The 27,847-nt window shown below is 39.3% G+C and overlaps 1 protein-coding gene across 3 annotated transcripts; it reads left to right on the forward strand.

Annotated features, from left to right (window-relative positions):
* FAS (Fas cell surface death receptor) lies at window positions 1-27,522 on the forward strand. Of its 3 annotated transcripts, none has more exons than XM_082407177.1 (9): window positions 1-367; window positions 13,103-13,265; window positions 19,409-19,546; window positions 20,606-20,714; window positions 22,441-22,499; window positions 22,644-22,730; window positions 23,945-24,006; window positions 25,061-25,085; window positions 25,823-27,522. In XM_082407177.1, exons 1-9 carry the CDS (start codon window positions 338-340, stop codon window positions 26,152-26,154), a joined length of 1,005 nt encoding a protein of 334 aa, XP_082263303.1. In that variant the 5' UTR covers window positions 1-337; the 3' UTR covers window positions 26,155-27,522. The 3 variants fall into 3 exon arrangements, with proteins under 3 accessions (XP_082263303.1, XP_082263304.1, XP_082263305.1); XM_082407178.1 differs by having other exon boundaries at window positions 22,659-22,730; XM_082407179.1 differs by lacking the exon at window positions 1-367 and adding an exon at window positions 663-831.
* Window positions 27,523-27,847: the final 325 nt, after the last annotated feature.

The raw sequence follows: 27,847 nt of genomic DNA on the forward strand, positions 1-27,847 counted from the left end.
CGAAGGCGCCCTCCCCCACCCGGGCGTTCCCCAGCAAAGCTTCCTCCTCCAACCTCGGCTGCCCCCCGCCCCCGGGCCCGGCGACCTTTCTTTAAGGCTTTTCGGGTCTCTCAGAAGAGCCACACGCAGGTGCTCGGAGACGCTACTGGAGAAAGAGAGAAGCGCTACCGGAGTAACTGTGCGTGAGCGCCCCGGGGCGGGCCCCGGCGGGAACACTCTCCCAGGCTGGCTGGAGCGCGGGGAGGGGCCCGGCGGGGCTGTCACTTCCCACGGGGTGTGTGACCCGCTCGGGTGCCAGTTGGAGAGGCTCCTTCACTTTGGCGATTGCTCCACAGCCATGTCCGAGATCTGGGTTCTCTGGCCACTGGTGAGTCCCCTCCTGCCCGGGCGGGGGCCTCTCTCAGCTCGGCCACTGGGCGCGCGCGGTGCGGGCGGGCGCGGGACTTAGCTCCGGGGGCGGCGGGGTTGCGCGCGTGGGCGGCGGGCTTGTCTGGCCTCTGACAGGCCGGCTCACCAGGGCTGCCAGGACTTTCCCTGAGGGCGGGATCTCAGGAAACCGGGGAACTCGTTTTTCTTGGGGCTGGATATGGAGCGGCCAGCCCGCGGGGCAGGCGGAACAGCTCCGGGTGCTCCTGGAGGACGCTGTCCACCGCCCAGAGAAGGGTGGGCGCGGGGGGCGGGCCGGGGCCTGCGAGGTTTAAGGGTCGCTGGAGGGACCGGAGACAGGAGGGGATCTTCTGGACAAGTCCGTACAAGTCACGCCGAAGCCCCGCTGCTGTGCTGGTGGATGTGCGCGCCGCGGGGTGGTGAGAACCTGCGCTCCCTGAACTGGTAAAAGTTTTCCGGTAGTTCCCAACTTTAGGGAATAAATCAGCCCCGAGGCGGTGGTTAAACCGGAGGCTTTGGACTGCACCGTTTCTTTCTCGAAAAAGTTATTTTGGGGCTGAATGCGCCTTAAGAGACTTGTTTACCTTCTTATCACTACACAGAAAAAGAAACTGTTTTGTTTCCCTTCCGGTAATCCCTCTCCTTAAGACTGTGAGTCACTATCTCAGGTTTGGTCTTTTTTTTTTTTAATTTTCTTCTCTCCATTTTCTTTCTTGTTATCTTTCATTGCTCGCTGAACTCCGGGGCGGTAGGGAACCTGGGCCTCACTGCTCAGGCGGTGGTACCCGCTGCCACCGCGCACGCGCTGGGGAGCCTATACTTGGCCCAGAAGCCTAAGCAGTAGCTACCTCTTCTGGAGAGTCCCTACCTCAGCAATGCCAGCCTGGTGATGGCTGATCGAAGACACTTGGCCTCAAGAGGTTCATCTGAGTTCCGAATTCTCTGAAAGCCAACCGATTCTTATTTTGTTGGGCCCCATCAAAGTGCCAGGCACTGTGATTAGAATGTCTATGAATGTGATCTCAGTTAATCAGCAGCTGTGCAGTAAGGAAGATGTCCTCATCTCCATTTTACAGATGGCGAAATGGGGTTGAGAAAGCTTAGGTAATTAGACCGAGTCCTAACTGTAAGCGGCAGGGCTGGGATTTAATTTAGATCCAGTTCCAAAGCCCGGGCGGTTCGTTGATTGCACCTGATGTGCAGATGACACCAAGAGTTGAAAGGAAAAAAAGCATTGATGTCTGGAACAATCTTATGATTGGAAAAAAAAAAAAATTCTCCCTGATCCTTTCAGAAATAATGTACAATATTTGGGCTCCTTTAGAAATTTTCTTCGAGAAAATTTAGGATTCAAAATTGAGAAACCATTTATACAACCTCAGATCACACTCTTCTCTTCCTTATCATTAACCAGTGCCTTATTGCAGTGTTAGTTGCTTTGACAATCTCTTAGTTCTTGGAACAAAAATACTAATAAGTGTAGCAAAATTATCAAAGCCCAGAGCTATGCTTAACTTTTATACTATAGCATCTTTACCAGAGGTGCATGTTTAAAGCACCAAGGAAACTGCTTTTCTGAAAGAATGCATGCACATTCATACACACACATATGTGCATATATATATACACACACATTTATTTATATATACATGTTATTATAATATCTATAATATATATTAAACATAATTTGCTTATTACCGTTATATATGATATATGGCCTAAGAAATTAACATTTATCAATACAGATGTGTAAAAAGAAAAAATCTGACATAACCCTATCACCTAGGTAATCATTGTTTGCATTTTGTAGTATATCCTCTATTTCTCTTTTCTAATATGACTCTTAAATTTAGTTACACAGAATGCTGCTCTGCACCCGTCACTGGCACAGTATCACGCCTCTACTCTTAAAGAAGTTTCCACACCATTATGTCACCTTGTGTGTCTCCAGAAAATGCTTGCTTTTATGACTCCGCACTTAGCAGGGCTTTATTTACTAGTGTGCAAATAAATTAAATGGGGGCGCGAGTGCTGATCACATGGAACACAGAAGCAAATTTGGTTTAATCGTGTCAGTGGGCTGGAAGTGGATGGGAGGGAGCGGCCATATTTTCTCTTTTCCTCTTTCTTCCTCTAGTCTTCTTGTCTCTAGCGCAATCTATGGTCAGCAAATATCCCATCCTTTACCTCTTTGCTTCTCTTCCCTTCTTTCTTCCCTCTTGGAGTTTTCTTTCCCCTAGTTTCTGGTTGTCATTTCCATGGGACCTACGATAAGTCAGTTTGAAAGCCCCAAACAATTCACAAGTGTCTAAAGGATACAGAAAAAGAGGCAAACTTGCTTTAGAAATTTGTGTGAGAAATAGCTGTGAGGACTGCTGCTGCTTCTTTTAATAGCACGTAGTCCTGATAGGTTTTGTCTTATACTGTTTAGGTCTATGGTTAGGCAGTTACTAGATTAGCCATTTTCCTCTCCTTTATTTCTTAGAGCACTTCTCAAAATTATGGTTGAGGACAAGGAGAGGGCAGCTGAAAAAGAAGTCGGTGTATTTATAGGTAATCATACAGAAGAGTTTCAGGGACAAAATAAAGGACAGTTGTTTAGTTTATAGTTTAATAATTTTTCTTAAACCAGCCTAAGAAACATGAAATAGGTTGCAATGTGTTTCTGTTTATTGTTGTTTTTAACAGGTTTTCCTTAAATCATAAAAAACTTGAAAATTCTATGAATAAAATAAATTATGAAATGTAATTTAAAACATTAACAACCAGGATGGAAAAACAGAAATTTATAAAAGATGGCAAGATTGGAAAGGAAAAATGAAATTGATATACGGAAATCTTCGGGTCCTTCATGACTAGCTACAATTGGGTGAATGAAAAATCTTCTATTGTCTGTCTCCACAATACAATTACCACCCTTAGTGGCAAAATTAGAGTTTAATTTAGAAAAAGCAATTTTTATTCTTACGTTGAGTTTATAGAAGGAAAAAGGTGAAAGGCAAAGAGGACTCAGGATTTGGATGTTGTCTCTAAGTAAGTTTCTTTGGGACGCTAAACAAGTAATTTACTTCTAAATAGTTCTTAATAGTGGAAGTGTCAGTATTTCAAAGGAATCTCTCTGAAGGCTACTAGCACTATACCACAACTGCCAAGGACAGAGTAATCATTTTCTAAGAGATGATCAAAAACCTGAATAAGGAAATCCCCCACTTGAAAACCCCTAGTGAGTTAAGTGCCTTTTGGTGAATTATCTTAGGTTCCAAAAGTCCCTTAAATGAGCACATGTTTTGTAGTAGGTACTAAAGACTTATTGACTTATGATGAAAGATAATAATATAAGTAATAATGTAAAGATAATAATATATATAGCTTATTACCAAAAAATTATTTGTAGGACCATTGTAAGTACCTTAATGGATAGTATTGTATTCTTTTTTTTTTTTAATTAATTAATTAATTTATTTATTTATTTTTGGCTGTGTTTGGGTCTTCGTTTCTGTGCAAGGGCTTTCTCCAGTTGCGGCGAGCAGGGGCCACTCTTCATCGCGGTGCGCGGGCCTCTCACTGTCGCGGCCTCTCGTTGTGGAGCACAGGCTCCAGACGCGCAGGCTCAGTAGTTGTGGCTCACGGGCCCAGTTGCTCCAAGGCATGTGGGATCCTCCCAGACCAGGGCTCGAACCCGTGTCCCCTGCATTGGCAGGCAGACTCTCAACCATTGTGCCACCAGGGAAGCCCAGTATTGTATTCTTTTTGCTATGTGTGTGTATCTATTCACAAAAGTGGGAAAACAGCATTTAACTACCTAATAAGTCCTTTCATTTTTGGAAGACCCTTGCTTTAAAATGAAAGAAATAAAATGAATAAATAAATAAACAAAATGAAATAAAATAACGTATCTTTAGCTTTTTATGTAGTTGGACTCCTAACACCAATTAAGTATCTTCCATTCAGTCTTGAACAGGAACAAATAATTCAAAAGTACTTGCCTACTTTCCTAATATCTTCTTTGAAGTGAGACTGTGAGTTGTAAGGCCCAAATTAGAAAGTTGATCATTGTAAGATTGTTAACTTCACCTTCCTCAGAAGGAAATGGGCTAGTTCTCCTCTTTGATCACAGCTCCCTTTCTGATTTGGAATGAGCTTTTGTGCAACCAAGCCATCCCCATCTTTGGGTAGTTAGAAATAGCAGCCATTGCTCTATTGGACACCTGGCCCGAGATCCACTAAGTGGGGGATGATAGACTGGCTCAAGATCCACTAAGTGCGGGATGATAGTGACTTTTGTATGAAATTGTGCATTTTGAGTAAGGCCAATCTTGTAAATTAGCAAATCTGACTACAAATTCAATCGGCAGATGTACTCAGCCCAGCAAGGCAAGCAAGCCTACCGTAGGTAGGTTTTGTTAAGCTGTGAACTGGGATAAACTTGGAAAATTAGAATAAACTTTGCTTCGGAGTCATTAACGTCAGGCTGTCCTACAGTCAAGTGATGCAGCATTATGGATTTAGTCACCTCTGTGTTCTGGGAGGCCATCAAAATATAAGATGTGAGAAACATCTACACTTTTGATTTCTGAGGTCAGCGATCTTAGAAAAAAAGAGAGGGGAGAGAGAGAGAGAGAGAGAAAATGAACTCAGAACATGTGGTGTAAGGCTCTTGCCCCTTGCTGAGGATTGAGCTATGGGTTTTAGCCATCCTCACAAAAGGATCCTTGTTCCTAATGGACTGTTTTTTCACATGGATGTCTGTATGGATTTAGGCCTGATTTCAAAAATTGGGCTTACACTGCCCCAGACTATGTTTTGTATACCCTGCACAGTATTGACACATACCGTATGTATGTATGCAGGTATGTATTTTTAATATTAGCTGCCACCACTTATATGTTGGAAGATTTTGGTTTCTCTTGAAACATGGAAGATCTGGACCCACATGCCACCTGACCCCCACGCCCCTGGATCAAATGGCTGCCCCTTTGGTCCACGTGCACCTCTCCATTTGACCAGCGCCTCCTAAACTTTGTTGTCTGTTCCACCTGGATGCTTTACTCCTGTGAGAGCCCTGTGACCCCTCTGGGCATTTAAGAACTCTAGGGTTCTAGTTTAGGACTTGGTAGCCCTCCCATTACCCATTTCCTCCACCAAAGATGACTTCTTTTCTTTTCGGGCTTATTTTTAGAAGGGTCATTATTTCTCCATGAAAAGTCAAATTCTGATTTGCAAGTGCAGAGCACAGATGCTGTTAGTCTATAACACTCTTATCTTCTCACATGTAAATGTAGTCGCCTGCTAACCTCAAATTTTGCTTCCTCCAGTTGGTCTTCAGCTGGGAGGAGCATCAAAATAACCACCAGGGTTATTAAATATTAAGTAACAAGGTTGAACATAATCATAAGGAGACCCCATTCTCAGAGATCCAGATTCTTTAGGTCTGTTTTGGGACCTAAGCATTTTTAAATTTTTAATCCATCACTACATGATTCTAATGTCTTTCAGGGTTTTGAAAACGATTTTTCTAACTCTAGCACTAAACTCAAAATCTAATCCCAGATGGAATTCTCTGGGTTTCCTCATTTTGTTTTATTTATGGCTTGATTCAGTCAGGGGTCTAACCAGTCACGTACTCCCACTGCCTCAACTATCTCTCTCCTGGTCTTCCCAAGAAACTAGCCTTAAGAAAGGATGAAAACATTACTGGAATAAGATTAACTTGTGTAATTTTATTTACACATTTTGAAAAAAGTAAGAATGAATGGAATCTTCACTTATCTCTTTAATATAGAAAATTTTCTTTTATTTGTTTTTATTTCAGTTTTTCAGTAATGCACCTACTACAAAATGTCATTACTATTTCCTTACCCTTTACACAAATATATTAGAGATGCATTATACAATCGGAAATGGTGAACTATTAATGGTCTTTTTAGAATTCCTTTTTCCTAAAGTATTGATAAGTAACTAAAAGTCTAAAAAGCGAATGACCAGAACTAGTCTGTTGTTCCAGTTGTGTCCTGGACAGTAGGGGACAGTGAGATTTCAACCCCCTGGTGGGGCCTGTAAGACTGGGAAGAAGTTCAGGTTCCTATGGGCCCCTGATGATTCCGGTTCTGAAGACTATTTGCAATCTCTTGGCTATTTAGTTCAGTGATAGTTCAAGATGGGAAATCCTAGTGCCCAGCTATGAGGAATTCCCAAGTGTGTATGCACCACTGACCTCCCTCAAATCCAGAATCTGAGGGAATTAAGAGATGGTGGTTTGGGCCTGTATTCATCTCCTGTGGCTGCCGTAACACAGCGCCACAGACGGGACGGCTTAAACAACAGAAATTTATTTTCTCTCAGTTCTGGAGGCCAGAAGGAGGCTAGACCCTGAGGTAATGATCTCTTCCTCGCCTCTCTCCTTGGCTTGTCAGTGGCCTTCTCCCTGTGTCTTCACGTCGTCTTCCCCTTGTCTGTGCCTGTGTCCAAGTTTCTTCTTATAGGGACACCAGTCATATCGGATTAAGGTGCACCCAAGGACCTCATTTTAACTAATTTCCTCTTTAAAGACCGTGTCTCCAAACATGGTGACATTCTGGGGTACTTGGGGTTAGGACTTCACCATAGGAATATGGATGAGGGAGATACAGTTCAGCCCATAGGAGTCTGAATCTCTTGAGCTAGCTGTGTGACATGGACCAGTCACCCCACCACCAGTTTGGGGCATAGCTTCTCCTATAAGATGAAGGGCTTGGGTTGGGTCATCTCTAAAACTCTTCACCATGATTACTGGAGAGCTTGTAGTCAGCTTGAATATTTATAATCAGTCTGAAGTGTGTGCTCAGTATTGAAAAATCTCACTGACTGTTCCAGACGATGTCTACTTATTCTTGCCATTTGAAGGGCTGCTATTTTTCACCACCGGACACTTTTTTTTTTTTGCCTCGGCTTTTTAAAATTCTTTTCCTGTTTGCTTTGAACTTCACTAAGAACAGAAAAAAAAAAAGGTGATTTTTTAAACTTCCTTTTCAAACCCTAGCTCATCTCGTAGGGCCAATTGCCACACTGCTTCTTTGAAGTAATGCTAATGGGATTCTCAGTTTCTTCCAGTAGTTTGTTTAATTCAGTCACTGCAATGTTACTCTATTTGTAACTGCCATATTAAATCTTGGGTGTTTATGATTCCTGGGAAAGTGTGGAGAGCTTGTCAAAGTGAAGTGATATACCTCAAGGGTGGTCATCAGTTTCTGGGTCTGGCCATTCCTGCTCCATTCCTGCTTTGTTTCTTCTATGTAGTAACCAGGTTGGCTATGAAAAGTGATTCATCACTGATGCAGATAATTAATAAAAATCCAGCTGTTCTCTCAGTTTCTCATCATCTGATACAAGGGACAAACTCTCACGTCACCCTGTTTCTGAGAGTTTCAAATGGAGCAAATGCAAAGATTGGAGGATAGGAAGACTTCTGATTCCTATTTGTGCATTGCAGATCCCCACCCCTGCAAGGGACGCACAGTGGGTATGATGGCTGTTCTCAGAAACTCAGCACCCAGATTGGAGGAAGGGAAACCTAAACTCCCCTTCTTTTCAAGCTGCAGACCAGGGCTGGGAAGTTTCACCTTCCCTGCCAGCCAGAACCCCAACCAGGACAATCCTGCTACAGTTTTCCCAGACTAGAGGGCAGGGGACTGACTTCTGGTTTGCAGGAAGTTCCTGCCAGACTCCCTCCACCTTCAACATGCATTTGCTTTGAAGGTTCGTTGTATAATTAACACACAGGCGTCTTGCCAACAATTGTCTGAAAACAAATTGAGTTGTTTGTGTGCCTAAGTGGAGAAAGCAACTAGGAAAGTAATTTGTAAACCTGAAAGAGCCCAGAGGCGTTTGGGCCAGAGGTGTCGAGTCCTCCCTTAGCCAGTCCTAACTGTGGGTTATTGGACGAGTCATTTCATATACTCTGTGCTCAGCTTCCTCAGCTATAAAATAAGACCGTAATAATTCCTCACGTGTAGATTTATTGTGATGACCACGAGGTGATGTATGTGAATGAATTTTGTAAAAAGCCAGGCAAATGTCTAGGGTTTGGTTTCCTGACTTAACATTTCCATGAACGATTCAGAAGGAGAGAGAGAAGCAAATTTTCTGATTTGCAGAAACTATTAAAATCCTGTAGATAATGAAAGACGCAAGGAGATCCATTTTTAAAATCTATATTGAAGCTGAGCAGATGCTCACATGGTCCCTTTCTGCTTTGACGTTCCAGGATTCTACGAGATTGCAGCGTCTATGGTTATGATTGGCTGTATGATCCCACTATGGCTTCAGTGGTCAACACGTTAATTACCAGTGTGATTCAGGAGACATTTACCTTTATCTCTCTTAATAGCTAGCTTCTAATAATGCTTTTGCTGAGGTCCTCAGGTATGTCCCCATTTGGGCTAAGCCAAGTTCCTCTGGGTGTGACCTGCCTGGAAAGCCCTTCCCAGCTAGTCATCCACTTGCAACAAGTCACTGCCCAAATGTCTTCTTATTCCGTGGCCTTCCCAGACCACTCTTCCTAAAATATCACTACCTCACCCTTCAAACTCTCCATGCCCCCTAAGCTTGCTTTATTCCTTTAAATAGCACTTATTCCTCCTTGACATATTGCTTATTTCTTTGTTTCTTTATCATTTCCCTCCACACGATGCTTAATATTATGTGTCAACATGACTGGACCATGGCACCCAGATATTTGCTCAAACATTATTCTGGATGTTTCTGTGACAGTTTTGCTTGTTTGTTTGTCTTGGATGATTTGTACATTTAAATTGGTAAACTTTGAGTAAGTTAGATACCCTCTGTAAGTGAGTGGGCCTCATTCAGTCAGTTGAATGCCTTAATAAAATGAAGACTGAGATTCCGTAAGGAAGAAGGAATTCTGCCAGACTGCCTTTGGACTTGAGCTGCAACTCTTCCCTGACTCCTCAGCATACTGGCCTACCCCATCAGCAGAATTTGGACTTGCCAAGCCTTTACAGTTGTGTGAGCCAATTCCTTAAAATAAATCAATATCTCTCTCTTACACACACACACGTGTGCACGTGCATGCACACACACACTATTGGTCCTGTTTCTCTCAAGAACCCTAATACAGTCAGTACACTTCATTTACATATAAACTCTATGAGAGCTAAGTCTTTATCTGTTTACTGCTCTGTTCTTGGATGTCTGTCTGGCACATAGTAGGTACTCAACAAAGTATTTACTCATTTAAGTAATTGATTAATGTGTTAGCTAATATTATTCCCAGCGGAATATAAAATTGAGGTCTCGCTGACTTTTTAATCTTTGTCATGATGGAAATTTAAAATTAATTTTATTACTTTTTTTTCCATTTGGTTATCATTTGCCTTAGTTTATCCACTTTTCACATCTTTGATTTAACTCATTTTCTGGCCTTTTCAGCTTTTTTGAAAAACAATTTTTTGAGCATTCTGATCATTTAGTTCTTTGTGGGTTTCCTGCCTTGTCGCAGTCAAAAACACCCCAGTTTCTGCCTGGAAAGTTTGGGTTAAATCTTTGCATACTACAAACTTGAGCTAATGCAAAAACTTAAAAAAATGCAAGCTGTGTGGAACACTGCTTACATAATATCTTGTAAGAGTTAGAACATCCTCTTTAGACCCATCTTTCTTTATTTATCCTTGACAAAATTCTTTGATGCTGAACTAAGTAGGAGATGTTTCCAGAAATTCAGCTCTGTGAAGCAGGTGTGATCAAATATGAGATGAGTTTGGCGCTGGTATCTCTCCATGGCCAGTGATGTTTATGTCTTTCACTGTTCTACTCCAAGATTCACATTTCTCAAATTCTGAATGTATTTTGGACAGTGGGTTTTGATTTCCAGTCAAAAACTTCAAAACTAAAGCAAAATTAGAAAGTACATTTCTTTTAGACATCTCCAGAAAGTTTAGTATATGCACAGTTTTTTTTTAGAAATAACATTAAGGTAACAATTCATAAATGTTACATTACATAAATGTTAAGCACTCTCTGAGTGCTTGATCATTTAAACCAGGAATTGTGGACCTGCTTGTAACATTGTCACATGACTGCTGGATGCAATTAGTATACCAAGGAAAGGATGGGACCTATAGTTGTAGGGGACACACACACACACACACACACCCACACACTATTGGGTATCAACTTTGAGCACCTTTGACTTGTCAATTTTGGCTACCCAATTTTGACTCAGATCTCTTTGAGTTTAAATCTGTGTCATTTTCTTCAGTTTCTGGTGAGAAACCAGAATTGAAAGAGAAGGAGAGCAAGTAATATCTCACTGTTAACTCCCTCTTCCCAGCCACAGAGGCGGCTGATAACAGAAAGGAATTGCTTCTACTCAGTTTGGTTGCTTAGATTCAGTTTTCCATTATCTGTTGCAAAAAGGACTTAACTGATTTCTTCTAGCTACAGAGTTTTACATTTGTTTGAGAATTTTCATGTGCTGGCAATGTCTGGAATGTTACATGGTTAGTATATTTAATTTCTGACTGTCAAATAGAACAAAGTTTGTTATAGAATAAGGATCCTAAAAGGTGAATGACTTTCCTTTGAAAGCCCTTCCCATCTTAGCAGTTAACCCTTTGGTGTGATTTCAATCACATTATTATTTCCTAAAGTGCCCAATTCAGTTACTGCTCATTAACTATTGATGCTCTGATCTAGAAGAGGGACTAATATTAACAGGATGACAGGATGACCTTCTGTAGAAGAGGTAAGAAGTGGGGAACTGTCATCTTGAAAAGAGAAATTGATACTAATAAATACTTCTTGTTCAAAGCTGCTTCAGAAGAAGATCATAGATTCAAATGTGTTTTAAAAAGTAAGAGTCATGCAAATATAACGTTAAAAAATCCCCCAGTGATTAATACATTACAAATAATATGCCCATGTGCAAATCTGCTTTTGGAAACTTAACATTCATTTTCGATTATGATCAATGTTAGTTGTCTCTGTGTTCACAGAACCCGGCACACAGAAGGTGCTAGTGAAATGTCTCTTGGGTTGAAAAGGCAGTGGTTTGATAGTGAAGCCAGTATATTTAGGCATAATTCCTCTGATCTGTTTACCATTTCCAATTATTCTTTACATAGAATTATTCATATAGAGAAAGTAAGCTATATTTTATGGTGAGTTGGGTGTAGGGGATAAAACACTGTAATAAGAGTGAGGAGACTTAGACAAGTCCTAGCTCTCTACCTTTTGCTCATGAGTGACCCTGGATAAGTCAGGTATTTTCTTGACATTTTGGTGTGATTTTCCCTCCTGGAGTCTGGATGTTAGAAATGCATTTTAAAATACATCAATACATCCATCCCAGGAGGAAAAGATGGCAACCGCATCTCCTTCGTCCTTCCTTCCTTGGAGGTCCCATGGTATCTTGTGACTTAGAAGGGATGCAGGCTTTGGTGACAAAGGGGGAAGGGCTAAAAGGGAAGATGTATGGACTCCTGTGGCAGTGATTTATACACGAAGAATATTTAGTTCCCTTGACCCAGAAGATGCCATAAAGTAGAAAAAAAAAAGTATGCCATGAAAACTATGAAAAATGACCTTGAGGAAAAAATCCTCAGAACCAGTAGTTTAAAAATTTTTGATGCTTAGCAATGAATTTACATATTCCCATAAGATGAAAAATTATTTGTATTTGTGTTTAGAGAGACAAACAATAAATGTTTAGAAAACCTGAGAAAGGAATCAAACAGACATTACCCCAAAATGTTTCCATACATTTTAGAGGCTCATTTTTCTAAGGAACTCAAGCCTAACTAAGATAAATTTGACACAATGTCACTTGGACCTATAGGTTTTGTCTCCAGAAAAAAAGGAACAAATAATAAATTAAAGATTGGTTCTCTATTAAGAGAAGTTCATTTTTCCTGAATAAAAGTGAAGAAAATCCTGTTGGATTTATTGTATGGTTAGATAACCAGGAAGGAGTTCATCAAAACTGTAGATTCTATTGCTATATATAAAAAAGGAAAAAACAGAACATGCTGTAAGCTAAGTACCAGGTTTGGGAGAAATTATCACTTTTTATCCTCACAATAACCCTTCAAGGCAGAAAGTACTGCTGTCACTTACAGATCAGGAAACTGAGGATCATTGAGGCCCTTTAACTTGCCCAAAGTCAGTGTTGGCAGCAGAGCTGGGATTCAAACCACAGTCGTTTTGGAATTTCATGTTTTTTCCTACTCTGCTATGTTGTCCCTCACTGGAACTTTATAATAATAATAATAATAATACTGCTTACCAGGCACCTATTTATTATGTGTGAGGAATTGTGCTAAGAACTTGAAGTGCATTATTTTATTTAATCATCACAACAAACCTATGAAGAAGAGATTATTTCCACCTTATAGATAACAAAACAGAGACTTGGAGAATTTAAGTGACTTTTCCCTCAGTCATAGGGCTGATGAGTGGGAGCCGTGACTTTTGAGCCCAGAGCTGTGGCTCCTACCATCCGTGATGCTGTTTCTTGGGTAGTTTGGAGAACCCGAGGTCTGGACTGTCATGCAATAGATCTGCTCCTTTTTTGGAGACGAGTCAGTGGAAGGATGGAACGCACGTTGATTTTGCCTGTGCATGGCAAATAAAATACAGCCATTTGGGGCGGCTTACACCTATTTACCAAGTTGCTTAGTTCAGAAGTCAGTAAAATTCTCTTCATGTTTTTCTTTTACAGATATTTACCTCCATTGCTGGACCATTGTCTAAAGGTGATAATGCCCATGTGGCTGATAGCAACTCTGAGATGCTGAAACCGAGTAAGAATATTACTAAAAAGGAGAGCTGCGTTGAAGGCCTGCATCGTGAGCACAAATTTTGTTGTCAGCCGTGTCCTCCTGGTATGTTATACAAAAAAAATCTAGCGATCAGAATGAAAATCAGGGTGAGGAGTAGCATATCATAATAATGAAGAGAGTGTTTTCACAGCGTTTAGTTCTCCTGCATTATGGCCTGACTGGGAAGGAAAAAAAATATGCCATTATTTTCCGAAGACCAGCTTATGTCATCTTTATCACACTGGTTTGATGCGAGAATAAGTAAATATAATTTATCAATGACATGTACCTCAGAAATGAGAGGATTTGTTTATTTAGCTCCATTTTTCAATAGCAAAAGCAGACTAATTTGTGGATATTAAAATTTAGCACATCAGAACTGGTTAGAATATATCATAATAATTGTGGAGCTCTGAAGGCAAGGGACTTCTATCCTTAAGAGATGTCTAGACACTTCCCTTCGATCAGAAAGTCCCTGAGAAAGCTGTTTGTCCTAGCACTGAAGCCTGCAAGATACATTTGCCTTTTACAACCGAATAACTAGATAAGCTAGGAAAGCAATGGACAAAAACCAACCATTTTTTAAAATCAGTATTTTTGAAATGAAAACCGATTTCAGATTGGAAATCCTTCAAACAGTAGCAAATTGGAAGCTAAGCAAAATGCAATTGGGCAGACTTTTTTTTTCAACATGGAGTAGAGTTGACTACTATTTTATACAGATATGGATCTCCCAGTTGCATTGTGAAGGAAAACAGGAAGATAAAGGAAAACAACACATGGGCATATGCGATAGATTAATAGAACCATAAAGGACGGTGGTAAGTTTCATGTTTGGCTTTCCAGGTCTCCAGCACTCTAGCTGCTAAACAGGCTCGGGCCCTGTTTATAAAAAGATTTTAACAGTCCTTCTTGGCCTTCTCTCCAGGTTTTAATAACCCTTATGGAAAATCTCTCATAATCCAACCCATTTATATTTAAGCGTATTCACATTTACTCTTCTCCAAATGAGAATGAAGAACGGCTTTCTGGCTTTTTCGTAACTTGCTAAACACCATCTATTTTTCCTGTGAATTGAGACCTTTACTCCTATTTTTAAAACCTAAAATGCAAATTAAAATGAAGATAATAAGCTTTGAATATCAAACTGTTAAGGACTTTGCTTTTTGTTTGTTTGTTTTGCTTTGTTTTATTTTCATGTTAGAAGTGATCTCAGTCCTGGTGAGTTTGCTTGTGAGATAACTCTCATATGTCATTCTTGGAATGTAAATTGTTAAAAAACCTTTTAAGAAGGAAATTTGGCTATGTGGATCAAAAATTTGAAAATACACTGTTACAGTAATAGGTTTATAGAAAAATGTCTTAAGAAAATAGTCAAAAATAAAAGAAAATATTGTATGCATGACATTTCACTATGATACCCAATGATGTAAGATTAAGTAAATTTTGGAGTATTCAGAGACTGGAATATTATGTATCAATCAAAGTCATGTTTTCTGATATATTTCTGATATAAGCCTCAATGTATATAAATTCCCTTAAGAGATTTCTAACTGATCTGCTGGCTGGATTAACTAATTCCCTCTGCTCCATCTCTAAAAGATCCTGGATGGTGTCCAATATATACTAAACACTCTTTCCACTTCTATTCCTTTTTTTTTTAAATTTTAAGCTTATCAATATTCAGATTGCTTCCAAATTTGTTTATGCTCATTGGTGTTGTGATATTAATATGTAATTTAATTTAATATTACATAAACCAATATATGAATACACAGAAAAAACAGATTTTATTTCTATGAAAATTATTTTGAATGCTTTGGAGAATTTCAGTAAAGTTGGGTTACTGAAAAAAATGTTAATGAATTAAGTGGAAGCAAAATACATGGAAAAATCACAAAAATGTTAAAGCCTTTCATACAGATTATTGGTGTCTTTAAGTTTTCTTTCCATCAAAAAGAAAGGAAGAAAGAAAAGAAAGAAGGAGGAGAAAAGAAAGAAAGAAAGGGAGAAAGGAAATCAGGGACTTCCCTGGTAGTCCAGTGGTTAAGAATCCGCCTTCCAATGCAGGGGACTCAGGTTCGATCCCTGGTCGGGGAATTAAGATCCCACATGCCACGGGGCAACTAAGCCCGCGTGCCGCAACTACTGAGCCCACACACCTCAACTAGATAGCCCGTGTGCTGCAAACTACAGAGCCTGTGCACTGCAACGAAGATCCCATGTGCTGCAACTAAGACCCAATGCAGCCAAAAATAAATAGATAAATAAAATAAAGATGAAGTCGGATTTTGCCCCCCAAAAAAGAAAAGGGAAATCATAGGCGATGCATTTTGGATGTGACTTAAGTGAGAAAGACTGTGGAATTCTAATAACTTGTTTCTACATCACAAGAGTGGCAAATAATTATATAGTTACATTTTATAAATTGAAATATTGACAGTATTTTTCTCAATGATCCCTTATGTGAACTGACATTTTTAATCAAAAAAGTCCTCATCACATCACCATATCCAATAAGAAGGATACTATGGTACACTGCATGCATTTTATATATATATATATATATATATATATATATATATATATATAATGTATGCACACACATACATATATATGTACACACACACACATATACTCACATGTATATATGTGTGTATTTATATGCATAGGAATGCACCAAAATGAAAACAGTATCTCAGAGCGGTTGATGTATAGGTGCTTTTTACATTTTCCTAAATTTTCCAAATTTTCTACAATGAGCACATGTACTATTATACTCAGAAACAAATATATTTTAAAATATTATTTTCAAGAAAACAACTACTTTTTTAATATTTTGATAAATTTAGGTTGTATACATTGGAGGAAAGAAAGAACTTGTGATATTGTATCCCTGTCATGCTGTAGGCATTGTGCCAGGCACATTCTGCAAGGTAATTCATTAAAGAGGCCAATTCATTTAGAAAGCAGTATAATCCCACTGACAAGCAATTAAAGTTGTACTTTGGCTTGGTTTTCTTAAACATACTGCTGCAATGGTATAGAACCCTTATGCACTGTATTTAAATTTGGTTCTGAGTTTCCACAATGTATTTTTTTTTCTAATGACCTATCATTGCCTTTGTTTACTAAAATATTGTATATGTTTAAATTTCATAATTTGTTTATGTAGTATTTTATTTTATCAAAAAGAATGCTATGAAATCATTAAGAAAGTCATGTTCCTAGGAGAGACAGCATACATTATTTTTGCTGTTCATGCACATACAGCAGATTAAACTTTAGACTTAAACTGCACACCAGCTCTGGGAAACATCCTGGAAGGTATTACTGGACACTTCTGCTAACATCCCATTGGCTGGGACTTAGTCACATGGCCATGCAAAGGAGGCTGGGAGATGTAGTCTTGACTCAGGGCAGCCATGTCCCCTGGTAAATATCCTGTTCCTATGGGAGAAGGGAAAATGGATATTGGGTGACAATCAGGGATCTCTGCCACATTGACTAATCCTTTTCAAAGTCCTAAATTAGGGAAAACGTAAAGACATTGTAATGTGTTGAACTGTGTACTAATCACCATTTGCAGTTAGGTTTTTGGCATCCAGAGTGGGCATACCAAGTAAATAATTCCTCCCTAGAGTGATCCCAGGAAGGCAAATGGGGAAGCTTTGACTTCAGAGAGAGAGTTATGGGACAGTGTTAAAAAGGAAAAGGCAAAGCAAGTGAAGGACCATGTCCCAGGGCACACATTCTCCAGTGCAGCAGACAAACCACGGGGACTGTGAGATGAAGGCAGAGAAACAGAGCCCCTGACCTCAGGGAGCTTCCAGTCGTGGAATGTAAACTCCTACACTTTACCAGCTGTGGTAACACTTCAAAAGTTTTGTCTTAGTTTGTAACATGGTAGCTGAAATCTTTACCAAGCAGATATTGAATAGTGTTTAATAGCTCAAGTTCTGGCATCAGACCCTGCTTTCAAATCCTCCATCTGACACTTAGAGGATGACCAACATATTTTGGTTTGCCTGAGACGTCCCCAATTTTAGCACTAAAAGTCCCACATCCTGGGCAAACAGGGATGGTTGGTCCTCCTAGCTATTAACAAGCTTCATGTCCTTGGGCAAGTTACTTGACTTCTTTGAGTCTGGTTCCTTAACTGTAAAATGGACATAATAATAGTTCTGACCATGTATGATTATTGTGAACATTAAATGGAAATATGTTAATAGTGTTTAGCAGAGTCCTTGGCTTAATAAGGGTTGATATTATCATTTATTATTACCATTATAAGAATTGTTATGGGTCTGATGGGTGCACATACATTTTACTTGCATTCTTCTGGATGGAAACTACATGCTGTACTGGAATAAGTGAAACTGAGTATTTGTGTTGGTTTTATAACATATTTCTCATAAATGGCAAGGAGCTACTGTTACTGAGGAATTTTCTTTTCAAATTTAATATAGATCTCCAATGTTCCTTCTTTCACCTTCTCTGTATACTAATCTTTTTTGTTGTTGTTCTACTAATCTTTTTTTGTTGTTGTCATGGGATCTAAAATGAGAATATTTTCTGAACAGTCACGTAAAGTAATTGTCTGAAATGTTACAATAAATTTTCTTTTAAAAGACAAAAATTAAAAAAAAAGAATGCTATGAGGTTATTAAGAAAGTCATGTACCTGGGGAAAGAGCGTAAATTATTTTTGCTGTACATGCGAGGGGGACAGATTAGATTTTGCCTATTCTTTTTAATTAGTTATAACATAATAATTACAGTCACTAGTCAGGCTTTTCTCTTAGATTTCCCTTTATATTTTCTATCTCTTTCGTCTTCATTCTCTATTCCCTTGCCCTAAACTAGCTTTCCCCACAGCACTTATCACCACTTGCCGTCTTGTATTTATTTGTGCATTGCCTGCTTCTACCTTGAGAATGTGAAGCCTTTGAAGACCAGGCTTTGTCTTATTTCCTGCAGTATCTCCAGCTCCTAGAAAGTGTCTGGCACACGATAGGTATTTAATAAACACTTCTTAAATAAATGAATTTTCCAGAAGGCATTGTTGTATAATGCTTACTAATAGAAATCCAATGACTCATTTTATTTTTAAAGTAAATAAAAGTAAATGCGAATATGATTTAAACTTTTGCGTATTAAGATAGCAAACCTGGTAATAAATTTTGTTGTAAATACGTTCATGCCTGCACATCATAATGTATTCTGTCCCTTAACGGCAAAGGAATAGAAAGAAAGGGGAGTGAAAAGGGAACTGTGAGCACTTACTAGGCAGGTCCTGTGCAGTAATGTTAGCCATGCAAGAGAAGTATGATTATCTCCATCATATGCATGAAGAAATTAGGCTTAGAGAGATTAAGCACTTTTTTTGGTTTGTTTTGTTTTATTTGGCTGCGTCGGGTCTTAGTTGAGGCACGTGGGATCTTTTGTTGCAGTGCACTGACTTCTCTCTAGTTGTGGCACATGGGCTCAGTAGTTGCAGCGCAAGGGCTCTGTAGTTGCGGCATGCAGGCTCTCTAGTTGTAGTGCTCAGGCTCAGTAGTTGTGGCATGCAGGCTTAGTTGCCCTACTGCATGTGGGATCTTAGTTCCCTGACCAGGGATCGAACCCGCATCCCCTGCACTGGAAGGTGGATTCTCAACCACTGGACCACCAGGGATGTCCCAGATTAAGCACTTTGTTAAAGATATTGTTGCTATTAAATATTTGACCAAAGTCTTTAGAACTTCAAATGTTCTCTTCCTTAAACAATACTGTCCTTGTCAGGATTTGTGGACTTTGGAAAGTAAAATAAGTCAGAGAAAGGAGAATTAATTAGGTAACCTCAGTGGCCAGCGGCAGCCATCTCTACCATGAATATATACCTAGCAACCTTCTTTCCTCCTCCCCCCAAAGTTGGTAAAGGCGTCTCTTCCAGTGCTTTTGGTCATTCTAACCTCTGTTTTATATGCTCCTATTTTTAATCATCCTATTTCTGTAGGCATATTCCTCAGTGACTCTTTTAGCTTTTGTCTTGGGAGAAATTCCGTCTCTTGCCACGATTTTTACAACAACTTTCTCCCCTACTATATTTATATTTCATTAGCTTAGCCCCTCCACTCCTATTTTATTGTCATCCCTGCAGACTTCCCTTGCTGTTGCATGACTACCTTGCATTTAAACACTTGCTCCGGTTTTTTTCTTGGGCAGGCAAACGGAAAAATGATGATTGCAAAATCGATGGAGGTGAACCAGAATGTGTGCTCTGTGCAGAGGGAGAGGAGTACACAGACAAGCACCATCATTCTTATAACTGCAGAAGATGTAGAGTTTGTGATGGAGAACATGGTAAGTGTCTTAAAAAACAATCGAAAGGGACCAATCATGGTACTGCATGTAGCACCATGTATAATACAGTCTGAAATTGGGACCTATTCTGGCACTATGTCAGCATACAGGAGGGACAGGATGGGCCTGGCTGGGGTGAAGCAGGACCAGGTACTGAGTGACATTTATGAGTCAAGTCTAGGCAATTCTCCCAGATGTAGGAGAACGACTAAATGTAAACATGGTGAACAGGGTCCATCAGCTCCAATCAAAATTGCGGGGACTTTTTTTTTCCTGCTTTGATTTATGCTTGTATAATGGCTTTTGTTCTTAGCCAGAAAGAGCTCAGACGCCTGCAGATACAAGGACAGAGAAACCCAAGAGGTGGGTGGGTTCCTCCCCCTTCTTTGGGGATCTGGTTTGTCCTGATAATTCCAACTGGGGACCTGAATTTTCATGGATATCCCAATCTATCTTGAGGCTTCAGATTAAAATAAAACGGAAGTATTCCCAGTTTTGTTAGACATCAAGAACTCTCTGGATGTAAAGCTTTTCTTATCCCTATTTAGGCTCTAAAGCAATGTTTCTCAACCCTGGCTGTACATTAGAATCAAACAGGAAGCTCTGAAAAATGCCAACATCTAGGTCCCGTCTCAGACCAATAAAATCAGAATCTCTAAGTGAGGGTTTTGGCATTGGTCTGATTGAGGAGGTCTGGGGCAGGGCCTGACATTCTGCATTTCTAACAGGCTCCCGGGTGAGGCTGATATTGCTGGTCTATAAGCCATACTTTGAGTAGCCAGGCTCTAGATGAGAAAAAGGGAGCCATTTAAGTACAGGTGGGGTTGTCTAGGTTGCTGGATTGTCTGTCTACTTAAAACTCTGCTAAATGATTTCAACTCTTTCAACCTGGGGTTGCCTATTTGGCATTTAAATACTAGTTGTGTTACTAAAGGTGTGATGGTGTGACTGCTAACATAAGCGCTGGATCTCAAAAATCCATGCAGCTCCTGCCCATCCTTTTCATCGTCCAGTTATAACTAGCTGCTCTAATTAATAGTCTGCAAATTGGTTTTCTAGGCCTAGAAGTGGAAAAAAACTGTATCCGGACCCAGAATACCAAGTGCAGATGTAAACCAAACTTTTTTTGTAACGTATCTCTGTGCGAACACTGTAACCCTTGTACCACGTAAGTTTTAGTCTTTCTCTGGTTAAAACACTAGGTATATCTTGAGAGAGAATGTTTTCCTAAAGGGAAGCCTCCAAGCAACTAGATAACCATTTCTTCACCCAAACATCCTATATCTAAACATTTACTGAACACCTCCTATGTGCTTGATACTGTGCTGGCTGCTCAAGCCAATGATATGAGCAGACACGGGCCAGGCTTTGAAGGTCTAAGGCTAGAGGCAGAGAGTGTCAAGAAAAGCAGTGGTTATTGTGTTCACACCACGTGGCAAGAAGAGACTTGTACTCAGGGTGTTGAACTATATAGGAAAAGCTTTCAACTCTGCCTGGGGAGATGGATAAAGATATGACACATGGCTTGAGTCTTGAAGGAAAGAAAGAGCCTTACCAGATGTACACGGATGGAAAGGACATTTCAGGCAGGGGAACAGCCGCTGCAAAGAGATAAAAGGAAGCTCTGGAGAACAGACGACCTGGCTGGAGTGTAGGAAAGACTGAGAAGGAGCCAGGGTCAGATCATGAATGACCCGTCTTTCATGCTAAAAGAGCTTGGTTTTGACCCAAAGATAGAACACCTGATTATAGATTTCACTTTTCTTCTGATTAATTGGGTGATTTTGAGCAAATCACTTAACCTCTCTGAGCTTCGGTTTCCTCATTCATAGGATGCAGATAATATTCATTTGTCTTATCAACCTAATTTTTGTGAAGATCAGACTGGGTAATATGTGTTGTAAAAATAGCTTTCGCTTTGTAAGATGTTGTTTTGTATAAATATAAATATTTAGGATTATATTCATGTGCCTCTCCTTAAACTTGTAATTCACCTTGGGAAATTTTTAGGAGTTCACTTAGTAGACTTGAAAAGCAGGGACACGATGCCTTATGTCTCTTATTTACTAGAAAATGTTAAATTATGTGCAGTTAACCTAGACTCTCCTTTCTAGCCTAAGTGTCTGAGAGTACGGTCATGGTGACAGTATAAGTGGGGATTGGGAGGGGAACTAATGTAGTAAAATAATGGTAATAATAATAATAATTCTAAATACTTCATAATCTTGATTTAATTTTCTTTTCACAGTAACCCTTTGAGGCAAGTAATATTATCTCCTTGTTATTGATGAGAAAACAGGCTCATGGTGGTTAAGTGACTTGCCCAAGCTCACCTAGTTAAGTAATAGGCAGAGCCAGGTTATAATTCAGACAATTTGTCAGTGTTTGGCTGTCTGAAGAAAATCCCACAGGAACCTCTTGAGTGTTGTAATCACCACTTGATGCTAAAATGGGTAACCTTTAAGGACCACCTAGGTAGACTCCCTAAGCAGCAGCCTGGGCAGTGGCTATTGTCTGGCCATTTTATTGTTCTATGGGACTGTTTGGAAATTGCTTTTGGCAATTTATGATTTTAAGAGCACAGTTTATGACCAGATTAAACTTTATTTTTGTGTCTATTTCATCCTTTTTCTTATATGTTGATGTTTTAATACCTTCTTTTACCTCAAGGCATTTTAAACCATAGTCATTCTTCAGGATATTTTTCATCTAAATAACCAAATTATGTTATGAATTTGCACCAGTGTAGTTGCTAATTTAGAAATATTTGAGGGAATATGTTTGCCAAAAATGCAAAAATGAATAAAATGGCCCTGGATTTATAGTGTGTCAATGAAAATGATCAAGGAATCAGTCCACCAGTGTTTTTGAATTCCCTCTGTATTTTTTTCTAGGTGTGAACATGGAATCATTGAGAAATGCACACCAACCAGCAACACCAAATGCAGAGAAGGTAATTATTTCTTTTTACGATTATATTCTCCTTTCTCCCAACCCCACTGTAAAATATGAAGAAAAGCCAATCCAAAACTTTTGATTCTTTGAGAGTACTTTGTTTTAATCTTAAAAATTGCTTACTTTCATTTACCATGTCCAGTGTTCCAATCTACAGGATCCAGATCTAACTTACACAGTTTATGGGCCCTCCTGATCCTCATTCCAATATCTGCACTAATATACAGGGGTAAGTTCTTACTTTGTTCAGACTGTAGATTGAAGTAACTTGGGAAGTAGTTGTTCACAAGAATTCCCTCCTGTCTCCTACCTACCAGGAGAAAGAAAGCTCCTACCAGGTAGGCAGCTCTGGTATGGTGTTAAATTCCTGCTTCTAAATGCACCCCTGAGAGCTGGTAAGAACAGATGATGTTATCTCTCAGCTACTGTTTTTGAGCAACCATTCTGGGGCACTGATTGGGTGTTCCCATCCTCCCCATGAACAAGGGTATTTGTATTTAGGCAGTAGCTGAGTTGGCCAAGAATCGGAAGTAGTCCTTCAGTCTACATTGAGATCATCCCATGCACAAAGAGAATTCAAGGAGCGAAGGCATTGCAGGGGACACTTGATAAATTCACCCCTGTCTGTGCCTCCTCTCCCTTGTCCAGACTCCATGCTTTTTGATTATTTCTCCACCTTAACTTAAAATACTGTGGCAATACCTTTTATGTGAGGGTTACTTAGTAAAGTCAGCATGTAAACCAAAATTGGATATACTTATAATTACTCTAGGAAAATCCCTTTAGATCATTCATACAACACATGGTGGTGCCAACTTTCAATAACTCTGAAACATCCAATTTTTCTTTTTCTGTTGGAACAAATCACTGTTTCTCCAGGTCAGCTGAAGATAAAGAGATTGCCTTGCCGTTAGAGATTGTTCAACTAAAAATATAAACTCAATGTTTAAACACTTAAATTGTGCTTGGAGACTTCTAGATTTCTTTCTTCCACCTCATACTGACTTCAAGGCATACACTTATTGAGTATATATATTTGAGTTATTTGTGAGTGTGTGTACTTGAGTTTTGGGGCATTAAATGCCACTTCATGGCAAACTGATGCCGACTTTCCATAGCCTATGTCTTCTGTGCCCAGCTTCAAGCCAGTGAGAGGGACTGGTGATGGCCGTACAATAAGTCAAAAGCCAGCTTCAGGCTAGGCCAGTGTGTGGTAACTGGATGGCTCCACTAAGGTGCGGCATATCTCTAGACCACTTGACCCGGTGGGATGGAATTTCCAAAATCAGGACGAATCTGCCTCTTATGGTGCTCGGTTGCTTTAAATGTCAATGAATGAGTTTCTCCTTTCTTCTCACACTTCTCTTAGTATGAGAGTATATTCTCACATGCTTCCTACAAGGCTGAGACATGAGTCTGATAGAAATTTCTTGGATCTTTCAGAGGTGAAAAGACGGCGCAGGAATAGAAAGAATGGTCACCAGAAATCCATAGCCTCAAATACTGTAAGTGTTGAAACATGCATCAGCTTTCTTAAAAAGATAGAGAAGGTAGTCATTCAGCTTTTTACTTTTACTTTTTTAAAAACAAACATTTATGATGCCTGTGTGTGCATGGGTTATAGGGGCATCAAAAATGAATTAAGATATGGTGCCCAGTTGATAAGAAGCTTCTATACAAATAACAAGAATTAATTCTTATTAATAAATTCTCACTTACACAAAGGGAGTTGAGAAAAGGATGTGGCCAAGCTTCCATGTCCCATGTTGGTATTATCCTGAAGAGAAATGCAGAGAGACATCCTTTACCAGAGCAGGGATTCAGTATCCAAGTCCAGGCACAGAGATAACACTTAAAGCCATTATAAAGGTACATCTCAGCTTTCTCCAGACACTTGTTACCTTATCTGTCACCATATCTTATTACAACATGGAATCAAAGCATTTCAAATAGCAAAAGAGGGAGTTCCCTGGTAGCCTAGTGGCTTTCACTGCCGTGGCCTGGGTTCAATCCCTGGTCGGGGAACGGAGATCCCACAAGCCACGCACAGAGCGGCCAAAAAAAAACCAAACAAACACACACACATATAGCAAAAGATACACTGGGGAGAGTAACCAGTTCACTTGATGAATAACGATTTTCTCATTTGGGGCCAGTGGGGCTTAGGGTTCTTTAAATCAATATGGTACAAAATCATTTCAACTTAAACTATGTTGTCGTGTCAAAAATTAGAATACTTACAGTAAAGAAAATTTTAGAATGATTATGGTTATTATGTTTATTTTCATGAGTCTATATAAAGAATAATCTCAGCACATTCCACAAATTACTTAGGTTCCTTGCCTCCGTAAAAAAAAAAAAAAGCCAATATTCCCTAGTTTCTGGTTAGGCTGGAAACTTTCAGAATAAAAATTTGAATGGTGAAAGAATCCTCCTTAGTCACTTAGTCTAAATTTATACATTTAGAGTATTTTATTACATTTAGAGTATTCTATTACATTTAGAGTATTCTAAATATATTTTATCTCTCTCCTTCCCTCCATTTTTTTTTCTCCCCAGGAAATGATGCCACTGAATTTCACAGGTAAGACTTTTATCATTTTATTTCATCGAGATGGCTTCCTTAGGAGTCACAGGCTAATTTTAGAGTTAAATAATTTTGCGAAGTTCAGTAACATATAGTGGGGTCTTGCCATTTCTTGAGGTTCCAGTTTTTCCTGCTCACCAAAAAGGGTTTATTAAGCAGTTTGTTTAAATGTATAACCAATACTCAGGTAACATAAGATGCTGTATTCTGAAGGCTTAATTTTCCTTCACAAGCAGTTAGGTGTAGTATAGAACTCCTGCCTACATTGACTCAGAGGCTAATCTGAATTGTAGACTCAGTTATTATTGGTGTATCCTAGTTCCGTAACACCATTCATGATTCTATTCTGTTCTGTTCTTCGACCTGTGAGTCAGTGATAAGATGGTCATATAAACTCTTGGCCAGCCTTTTAGATGTGTCGGTCATTGATCATCAAATCCATAAGGACGTTAGAGATGATCTTTTCCAGCCCTCTTACTTTATAGATGAGAAAAGGAGGCACAGAGATGTTATGTATCTTGCCCAGGTAATAGAGCAAATTACTGGGGACACGGGAGGAGTTGGGATTAGAACTCAAGGTTGTTTCTGCTTTTGTTTTTCCCTGACTGGCTCTTTAGATCTCTAGGACTTACCCATATTCTTAAGTACTGTAAGAGGAGAAATAAACATGGTTTTCAGAAGTGGGAATTTTGTTTAGAAAAACAAATTTTCAGAGACTATTCTCTATTTTTCAGACGTTGACTTGGGAAAACATATCATTAGTATTGCTGAACAAATGAAAATAACTGAAGTTAAAGAATTTGTTCGGAAGAATGGTATGGAGGAAACTAAAATAGATGAGATCAAGCACGACAATCCCCAAGATACAGCTGAACAGAAGGTCCAACTGCTCCGTAATTGGTATCAAAGTCATGGGAAGAAAGATGCATATTGCACTTTGATTAAAAGTCTCAGAAAAGCCAAACTTCATGCTCTTGCAGAGAAAATTCAAGATATAGTCCAGAAGGACATTACTAGTGAACATGAAAATGCAAACTTGCAAAATGAAAATGAAAGCTTGGCTTAAAGTGAAAAACAACTAACTCAGTTCTGAGAATATACTAAAGAAAGATTAATGTTTGAATAAGTTCTGGGTAGCTGCAAGCTGTAAATATTGCTTGGCTTTTTTTTTTTTACTGGGTGTCTTTCCTTTTTTCATTTATTAGATTTGTAGAGCTAATATGTTTACAGGCTTTGAGCATCTCATGATTCTGCCTTCAAGGATGTTTAAAATCTAGTTGGGAAGATGGACACAGTTAAGAGTAAATACAGGGGCATGTTAAGTGCGCGAAAAAGAGCGTATGCAAAGGACAAAAGATTTGAGATCATGTTCAAGTATCTAACATATGATTCTGTAAGTATGAATGTAATTAACATATGTAAATACAAATGCCTATCCACAGGCTGACCTCATTCCATAAATCAGTAGATGTGATCTTTTGTTGTCATGTCACAATCAACTGCCTCTAAATTACCTCCCCGGCTCCACTGATAATTCTAGAGATTTTACCATATTTGTAAATTTTGTTTACAGCTTTGAGAGGAGCATACTCAGGGAAAGCTTGCACATACATCTGAATGTAGAATTTAATAAGGTTCTACCTCAAAGGTCTTTGCATAGATTATTGGCATTTCATGGTGAAATATTTCAATTTTGAATTCACATAGAAAATGCAGACTCAGTTATAATGCTTGGCTATTTTATATTTGCTCGTCACTTTGGATCAAAATAATCCACTTCTTTCTCAGGTGTCAAAACATTTTGATCAGGAAAGAATTACTAGATCATTGGCACCTCTCCATTTGCTCCTTGATGTGCGTCTTGGTGGCCTGTGCACCCCCAGACTTGGAAGGACTGCCTAAGAAACACTTAACTGATTCACACAAAGCTGGGACTGCCCTTGGAAACACCTAGCTTAGCTTGGAGAGACTAACTGCTCTTACGGAAGGTAGCTTTGCGGCATAGCATGAACCCATGTCCACCACCAAAGCTGATAAGGTAGATTCTTATTTTGCTCCATCCGCCACAAAATGTTCAGTAACTCCCCATGTGTTCTCTCTTGATGCGAAGGCAGCTTATACATAGCAAAAGTGAAATCATATCAGGTTTCAGGAATTGCTCTTGTTATTTCCTGTAGCTTCTTAGACAAACAAGCCCCTCTCCCCACTACCACTTCCTTACTTTTACATTTAAACACTTTCGAAAGTTTATACTAAATGTGAATGTTAATAAATACTATTAATATTTATATAGTTGTAAGCTAAAGACATTTATAAGCTGAAACAGATACTCAGAACTACCTAAAGAGCTTCCATTGATGGAAGGTGTTTTCCTCTTATGTTTGGAAATAGAAAATATAGGTAAAACTATTTAATTAAAATCATGTTTTTGGTATCTCTGGTTATCTCTTTTTTTGGTGGGGGCTTGCTTTTTGTTTTTGTTTTCTTTTCTTCTATCTATTGCTAAATGTAACCTGTTTATAAATCTTTCATCCTTCCTTTGGTCTCTTAGGAAGTATTTCCTTTTTAAAGCCCTTTAGTAGTTAAATAATTTCCTCCATAGGCTGTTACTCTCAAGAATACCCCTCTCCTAAACAACACATAATTAGTTATTATGTGAGGATTTACTATAACAGGATTATATATCAGGCACTGAACGTGTGGTTAAGAAAGTAAATATTTCAAAGGGTTGGTTTTACTGGTAAGAAAGCTAAATGGGG

The sequence above is a fragment of the Balaenoptera borealis genome (assembly GCF_965194805.1).
Source record: "Balaenoptera borealis genome assembly, chromosome: 10".
In the NCBI taxonomy this organism is placed as follows: domain Eukaryota; kingdom Metazoa; phylum Chordata; class Mammalia; order Artiodactyla; family Balaenopteridae; genus Balaenoptera; species Balaenoptera borealis.

Coding starts and splice junctions, on each gene's coding strand:
- FAS (XM_082407177.1), top strand. CDS start 338: ATGTCCGAGATCTGGGTTCTCTGGCCACTG. Junction 19,547..20,605: donor AGTTTGTGATGGAGAACATG/GTAAGTGTCTTA, acceptor TTGGTTTTCTAG/GCCTAGAAGTGGAAAAAAAC. Junction 20,715..22,440: donor CACTGTAACCCTTGTACCAC/GTAAGTTTTAGT, acceptor ATTTTTTTCTAG/GTGTGAACATGGAATCATTG.